The 8,524-nt window shown below is 39.6% G+C and overlaps 1 protein-coding gene across 1 annotated transcript in view; it reads left to right on the top strand.

Annotated features, from left to right (window-relative positions):
- Positions 1–271: 271 nt before the first annotated feature.
- Positions 272–8,524, top strand: part of LOC103203785 (alcohol dehydrogenase 6) — a 45,891-nt gene continuing 37,638 nt past the window's right edge. The window contains exon 1 of the mRNA XM_007948867.1: positions 272–445. Within this exon, the coding sequence (XP_007947058.1) occupies positions 272–445 (174 nt within the window). The remainder of the gene's footprint in view (positions 446–8,524) is intronic.

Raw genomic sequence — 8,524 nt, 5'->3', positions numbered from 1 at the left:
GATTCTCTTCCATACGTAAGGTTACAAATGTTTCCCACACCACCAAGCTATTCCTACCCTAAAACATTTTCTTTAGGCAACTTCATTTATGCTACATCAAAAGTATGACATCTATGGTCTTGGTTGTTGGAATTTGCAAAACTAATTTGAACACATAAGTTGAGAATATAAGAAAAGCTTGTTTGTGGGTGGAGAGGCTACATACAGCATCTATTTAAACAATTTTTTTTTTTTACTGCTTAAGTGTACCACTAGCCTAAACCTACCAATAATGATTAATATAAGAATCCTCACACTCCCAAACCTAAGCAATTTATCTTTCTTTCCCCATTTTATTTTCCAGGTTATCAGGTGCAGAGCAGCTGTACTCTGGAAGCCAGATGCACCATTTTCCATTGAAGAGGTAGAAGTGGCCCCACCAAAGGCAAAGGAAGTTCGTATAAAGGTAAAAAAATTTTTAAAAAAATCACACAAAACATCAGAACTGTTCATGGTAAGTTATACATTCTTTTCAAAATGTTCAATTTAGGAAGAGAACTACATATTCTTCCACTTCCTTTTCATTAACAATTTCCATCAGTCTCTACACCAGCCAGAGAAAAGCTAGGCAGGTGTGGTAGTTCAGTTTGTGTGTCAACTTGGCTGGGCCTGGTTGAGTGGCTGGGCAGCTGGTGGTAGTTATTCCCCATGATGAGACTGGCAATCAACTCCATGGTGGGATCTACCACAAGCAGCTGAGTAGCTGCCTTTGGGATGTGGTCTGCTTCCTGTATATAAGGAGAAGCCTTGGGAATGGTCTCTAGCGAATGGCACTCTTGGACCCTGCATGTAGCTGTGTCATTGCTCAGCAGCCTGTTATACTCTGCCGACCTTGGGACTTACAATAGACTTAAATTAATGGCCTGCCATGTAGTTTAGTAACATTGGGACTGTGCCTTTTTACTTGTCAACTTTGGGGCCTCAGCAGCCAGCAGCTGTCTGAGTGAAGAAACACCTCTAGCTCCAGTGGGCCAGGAACAGGAGGCAGAGCTGGATCCCAAGGTTGAGGGGCTTTCACCCAGCCCCTAGAGTCTGGCACTTTGAACTTGGAGTTAAAGCCTCCAAATTGTAAGAATAAACTCCTATTTGTTGAGGCCATCCCATTTGTGGTATATTTCTGTCAGAGCAGCACTAGGTAACCAGAACAGCAGGTATAACACAACTGTGGTTCATGCCAACCCCAAGTGTACAAGAGTAGAACTGTACTCCATAGTTCATAGGGATTTCAATGGGTGATTTTTCAGAAGTACATATTCAGGCCTTTCGTCTAACATCTCTCTGGGTGCAATCAAACCTCCAAACTTTCAGTTAGCAGCTAAGCTAAATGCTCAAAGGATAAAACTCATATTTACTTACAGCTATTGTGACATAGGGAGCTCTGGTAGTGTAGTGCCTAAGGCATGTGACTGCTAAGCAGAAGGTTGGCGGTTCAAACCCACCAGCCAGTCCTCAGAAGGAAGGTTGGGCAATCTACTTCCATAGTGATACTGCCTTAGAAACCCAAGGAGGGGTCGCTATAAGTTGGGCCGACTCGATGGCACATAACAACAACAATTGTGACATAACCTGAAGGCTGGCGGTTCAAACCGAATGGCCACTCTTCAGAAAGCAGGTTGGGCAATCTACTTTGGTAGTGATACCACCTCAGAAACCCAAGGAGGGGTTTCTATGAGTTGGATCCAATTCCATGGCATTGAGTTTGGGTTTGTTTTGTTTGGGGGTGGGTATTGTGCTAATTAAAGGGAGCTCTGGTGGCCTAGTGCCTAAGACACTTGACTGCTAACCAGAAGGTTGGTGATTCAAACCCACCAGCCACTCCTCAGAAGGAAGATGGGGCAATCTACTTCCATAGTGATACTGCCTCAGAAACCCAAGAAGGGGTCATTATGAGTTGGAGATGACTCCATGGCACATAACAACAAAAACAACAACATACTAATTAAGTAGCTTTGGGCATAATACCTAAGGCATTTGACTGCTAACCAGAAAGTTGGTGGTTCAAACCCACCAGCCACTCCTCAGAAGGAAGACTGGGCAATCTACTTCAATAAAGATTTTCTGCCTCAGAAACCCAAAGGAGATCACTATAAGTTGGAACCGACTCCATAGCAGTGAGTTTGTTTTTTTATTGTACTAAATACCAATTAAAAAGCTTCCTGCCCAAAACCATATTTTCAACTGTACTTCTACATTTCTTCATGACTTTTAAGTTATCTTCGGATATGTTGAATGAAAAATTTGTTTGATGACAAATAAACAAAGTCTGAATCCTGAAAATAAATAAGGTTAGATCTAGAAGGAAACAGATTGTTGTTATTGTTGTGTTCAGTGGGTACATTTTGTAAAATCTGACTTCTAATGGACCTATGTGACAGAGTAGAACTACCTCACAGAATATTCTTTGCTGTAATCTTCACAAGAGCAGATTGTCAGGTCTTTCTCCTGCAGAGTCACTGGCTGGGTTTGAACCACCAATATTTTAGTTAGCAGTTGAGTGATTAATTACTGCACAACCAGGGCTCCTTGGAAGAGACCAGGGGATGTCTGTTATTTTACAGATGAGACATTCAAAGTTCTCCGTAGTTAAGTGACTGCCCAGTTCACACAGCTAGTTAGAAAACAAACTCAGATGTAAAGAGTTTTTCCCAGCCTTGTCAGTACATTAGGAATCACCTGGGACCTCACCCTGAAAGATTCTGATATTCTCATTTAATTGGCCTTGGGGTGCAGGAAGGGCAGCTGGGGCAGGAGGTATTTTTCAGTCTCTCCCAGATGATTCTAAAGGTAGCCACCAGGCAAGATACAGTTCACCTTTTTTAAAGTTCAGGGTTCTTTAACTGTTATTATTCTAATTATGGTAATGATGATAAAACCAAAACACCAAACTAACTGCCATAGAGTTGGTTCTGACTCATATAGCAACCCCCTATGGATTTCTGAGGTGGTAAATCTTTATGAATTAGATTTCTCCATCTTTCTTCCTTGGAGTAGCTGGTGGGTTTGAACCGCCAACCTTCTGGTTAGCAGTAAAATGCCTTAGGCATTGCACCACTAGATTGCCTTAATAATGATGATAAGTACTATTTTTTGAAATATTACACAAATAAAGTCATTTTATAAGAGAAGTTACTTACACAGTTCTTGTCCTCTTCTAAGAGCGTCTCCTCTGGCCTATATGCCCTGCTGTGTCAGTAATGAGCCCTCTGACTATATTCAATCACTCCCCACACAGAGGCACAATTCAGAGATGGACACTGACTCACAGACATCTGACCACCTACAAATTTGAACTCTTCAGTGGTGAACTTATTCATTGCAAATACCTTTTTTCAACACAAATGGCACCTATACACATGGACTTAGCCAGATGGGGTATACAAGAATCAGATTGACAATTCAAAATGGAGTCTCATCAGTAATCACCATGCTATTTCCCTCTAGCAGCTTAGTGCTAGAGGGAAAAACTAGGTATAGCAATTTGAATTAGGGATTTTGGTGCTCTGAACAGCTCACTGAATCAGAGTGCACCAAACACAAAAGAGTAGAATTAGAGGAAAGGCATAGGGAAAGAATTTAAGGACGATCTACCTGACGGAGGGTGGATGGGCAGCCAACAGAGGCCATTGGAAACTTCCCTGGGGGAGTCACTGACTGGCAGACGAGGGTGGCCACCTGAGATCTCCTTGGGCCGAGGAAGAAGACACCCTATATCAGCATACCAGTGACCACACCAACGTACCAGCAAACACCCCAAGCAACAACCTTCAGCACCTGATTTTATTGGTAACTTGGGTCGGCTAGGTGCAAACGGGTACACTCAGCATGACTGAAACCCAAGCAGAGAGCTCACTGGTGATCCAGGAGGGTGAGCCTGCTCCTCCCTCAGCAGATCACTTAGTGAGCTTGGGTCAGCTTGGGAGGCACTGAGAGGTCTGTGCTTGTCTTTGCCACTGTTATTGGGACCACAGATTACTAGCAGGCACTCTCCCGACTCCAATGCAGCTGAAATCGTATACATCTTTGGTGCCACAGGTGGGTGGTATCACAGACAAAATTCCGAGCTGTTCGCAGTCTGGGAGGGTTGGGCCAACGCTGCAAGCAGACGGGGTGGAAAGAGAGGAATCCGCAGCCAAGTGTGGACCCAGGAATTTGCCTGGGATCAGCTTTTTGGTGCCAAGGGGCCTCGGAAGCAGGGTCTTTGAGTGTGTCTGAGCTTGGCAGAAAGTGGCAACACCCTAACAACAGGAATCTTTCCTGAAATTGAGCCTCAGGCTTGTAAATAACAGTACAACGTCATGAGTAGCAGCCCACTCAAAGCCCTAGAAATCAACTCTAGCAACAGCAAGCTTTCCTTATTCTGCTCCTACCTTCTCCTCCAATATTTTCACTCATTCAATAGAAGAAACCATATTCAGCCAATTACCATAAAACCCCCCAGTTCAAATTTTAAACCCTCTTTACGACAAACAGAAATACATAACCACATTCCACACAGTGATTCCACCATCACAAAGAAAACTGCAGAGCAACCCAGCATATCTGAATCATTAATAAAATAAAATACACCAGCTTCACCTTTTCAAAATATTAAACCATAAAACCAAGAAAAAACAAATCAACATGTAACCAGCAGTTAATGACAACCTCAAAATATCTAGGAAACAGCAGGCAACCTCAAATCAAACAAAAAACAGACAAGGCATTAGAAGCAAAACCACAAACAAAGGTCTCATTATACATGGAGGAAGAGGAGGCAATAGAATTATCTGAGAAGGAATTTAGAAGGTATGTTTATAGAGCTATACAAGAGCCTAAGGAAACCCCAAACAGAAACAAGGACAACACAGACAGGTCCCTGGAGGAACTCAGGAAAATCATTGAGGAACAGAATATTAAAGAATTGTATGTGATGACATGAGATGAAACAATATAAGACTCATTGGAATTCCAGAACGAGAAGAGGGGAAAAAGACTACCGAGAAAATTGTGGAAGACCTGCTAACAGAACACTTTCCCCATGCCATGAAGGAAGAAAAGATATTTGTCCAAGAAGCTCATAGAACCCCACACAAGATAGATCCCAAAAGAAAAACACTGAGGCATATTATAATCAAACTTTCCAAAACCAAAGACAAAGAAAGAATTTTGAGAGCTTCCCAGGAAAAAGGAAATATTACTTATAATAATCAAACAGTTAGGCTGAGCTCCAATTACTCAGCAGAAACCATGCAGGCAAGAAGGCAATGGGATGGCATATATAAAACTCTGAAGGAAAAGAACTTCCAACCAAGAATCGTATATTCAGCCAAATTATCCATCAAATATGGGGGTGAAATCAAGGCATTCTCAGATAAACAGAAATTAAGAGACTTTGTGAAAACCAGACTAACCCTACAAGAAATGCTTAAGGAAGTCATACCAATACAGAACTCACAACAGAGATCAGCAAAACCAGGATATGTGACATCAACTCTAAAACCAAATCAGAAATAGATACTCTTAATAAGGCCATAGAACATTCTACCTTAAAAACCAAGGAACTCAAGTAGCACACAACAAAAGCAACCTATAGAGGGAATAATACTTCTAGGTACAGACCGTCAAATGGATAGGAGGACACGACAATGTCTTTGTAGCATGCACTGTTCTAAAAATGTAGAGACAAAAATATACTCCAAGGTAACCACAGAGAAGAGAAACAATTCTTCTAAGCAAATCCAGAAGGAAGGAACACATATGGGCTTAATAAACACAAAACCGACTAAAAAGAAGTAAAGGGAGAAAGCACTAGCCAACAAAATGAACTCAGCACAGAAATACACATGGACCACGGAATCACCAATGACACGACAAAAAAACACAATAGAATGGCACCAATCAATTCATACCTATCACTAATTACACTCAATGTGAATGGACTAAATGCACCTATCAAGAAAAAGAGAGTGGCAGACTGGATAAGAAAAAAAGACCTATTGATATGCTGCCTACAAGAGACACACCTTAGACACAAAGATAAAATCAAATTAAGAGTTAAAGGATGAAAAAGAATATACCAAGCCAATGGAAACCAAAAAAGGGCAGGGGTAGCAATTATGCTTTCTGATAAAATAGGCATTAAGGTGAAAAACATTTTAAGAGACAAGGATGGGCATTATATGATGCTGAAAGGGTCAATCGGCAAAGAAGATGTTACAATAATAAATATTTATGCACCCAATGAAAGTGCTCTGAAATACATGATGCAAATATTAATTGAATTAAAAGGATGATAGATAATTCTCCATTAGTAATAGGAGACTTTAACACACCACTTTCAAGGAGAGACAAGTTAATGAGAAAAAAACTCAACAAGGATACAGAAGAGCTCAACAATACAATCAGCCAACTGGAACTCATAGATATATATAGAGCACTTCACCCAACAAAAACACAATTCACATTCTTTTCCAGTGCACATGGATCCTTCTGCAGAATAGACCATATGCTAGGACATAAAACAAGTCTCAATAAATTCAAAAACATTGAAATACTGCAAAGCATCGTCTCTGACCACAATGCTATAAAACTAGAAATTAATAATAGGAAGAGCAAGGAAAAAGCATCAAATACATGGAAGCTGAACAACTCTCTGCTTAAAAACTATTGGGTTACAGAACAGATAAAAATTGAAATAAAAAAAAACCTAGAAACTAATGAGAATGAAGATACATCCTACCAAAACCTATGGGACACAGCAAAAGCAGTACTCACAGGACTATTACAGCAATAAATGCATACATCAAAAAAGAGGAGAGAAACAAAATCAACACTCTAACTTATCAACTCCAACAACTAGAAATAGGACAACAAAAGAATCCTACAGTATCTAGAAGCAAGGAAATAATAAAGATCAGAGCAGAAATAAATGAAACAGAAAACAAAAAAACCATAGAGGAAATCAACAAAACAAAGAGCTGGTTCTTCAAAAAGATTAATAAAAATCGATAAACCATTGGCAGACCTAACAAAAGAAAAGAAGGAGAAGACCCAAATCACAAGAATTGTAAACAAAAACAGAGTCATCACAATAGAACCAACTGAAATAAAAAAGATACTGACAGAATATTATGAAAAACTATACACCAACAGATTTGAGAACCTAGAGGAGATGGACAAGTTTCTAGAATCACAAGACCTACCTAAATTATCCCACTAAGAAATAGAAAACTTGAACAGACCCATAACAAGGGGGGAAATTGAACAGGTCATAAAAAAAACTTCCCATAAAGAAAAGCCCTGGCCCTGATGGCTTCACTGGAGAATTCTATCAAATACTCAGAGAAGAGTTTACACCTATGCTACTCAAGCTATTCCAGAACATAGAAAAAGATGGAGTACTCCCAAACTCATTTTATGAATGAAGCAAGCATAACACTAATACCAAAACCAGGGAAAGACAACACTAGAAAGAAAAACTACAGACCAATATCGCTCATGCATATAGATGCAAAAATCTTTAACAAAATCCTGACCAACAGAATCCAACAACATATCAAAAAATTAATACATCTGGACCAAGTGGGATTCATACCAGGTTTGCAAGGGTGGTTCAACATCAGAAAATCAATCAATGTAATCCACCACATAAACAAAACAAAGGAAAAGGACTATATGATTATATCAATTGATGCAGAAAAGGCATTTGATAAAGTCCAACATCCATTCCTATTCAAAACTCTCAGCAAAGTAAGGATAGAAGGGAAATTCCTCAACATAATAAAGGGTATATATGCAAAGCCAATGGCCAACCTCATTATTAATGGAGAAAGACTCAAGGCATTCCCCTTATGAATGGGAACCAGACAGGGATGCCCTCTATCACCACTTTTATTTAGCATTGTATTGGAAGTCCTGGCCAGAGCAAAAAGGCAAGAAAGAGAAATAAAAGGTATATGTATTGGCAAAGAGGAATTAAAACTATCTCTATTTGCAGATGATATGATCCTATACATAGAAAACCCAAGGGAGTCAATAAAAAGACTACTAGAACTAATAGAGAGGTTCAGCAAAGTGGCAGGATACAAGATCAACATACAAAAATCAGTTGGATTTCTCTACACCAGCAAGGACTCCTCTGATAAAGAAATAAGGGAAATCATACCATTCACTATAGCTATGAAAAAGATAAAATATCTAGGAATAAGCCTCACCAAAGACACAAAAGACCTATACAGAGAAAACTATAAAACACTGCTACAAGAGACAACAAAGGTAGTACATAAATGGAAGAACCTGCCTTGTACATGGATAGATGACTAAACATTGTGAAAATGTCAATACTACCTAAAGCAATCTATACATTTAATGAAATATTGATCCAGATTTTGATACAATTTTTTAAAGACATGGAAAAACTAATTACTAATTTCATATGGAAAGGAAAGAGACCTCAAATAAGCAGAGCACTTCTCAAGAAGAAAAACAAAGTGGGAGGTCTCACACT

Source organism: Orycteropus afer, unplaced genomic scaffold (assembly GCF_000298275.1).
Source record: "Orycteropus afer afer isolate SDZICR_OR568_19922 unplaced genomic scaffold, OryAfe1.0 scaffold00229, whole genome shotgun sequence".
Classification (NCBI taxonomy): Eukaryota; Metazoa; Chordata; class Mammalia; order Tubulidentata; family Orycteropodidae; genus Orycteropus; species Orycteropus afer.
This window is presented reverse-complemented; position numbering and strand designations above follow the sequence as displayed.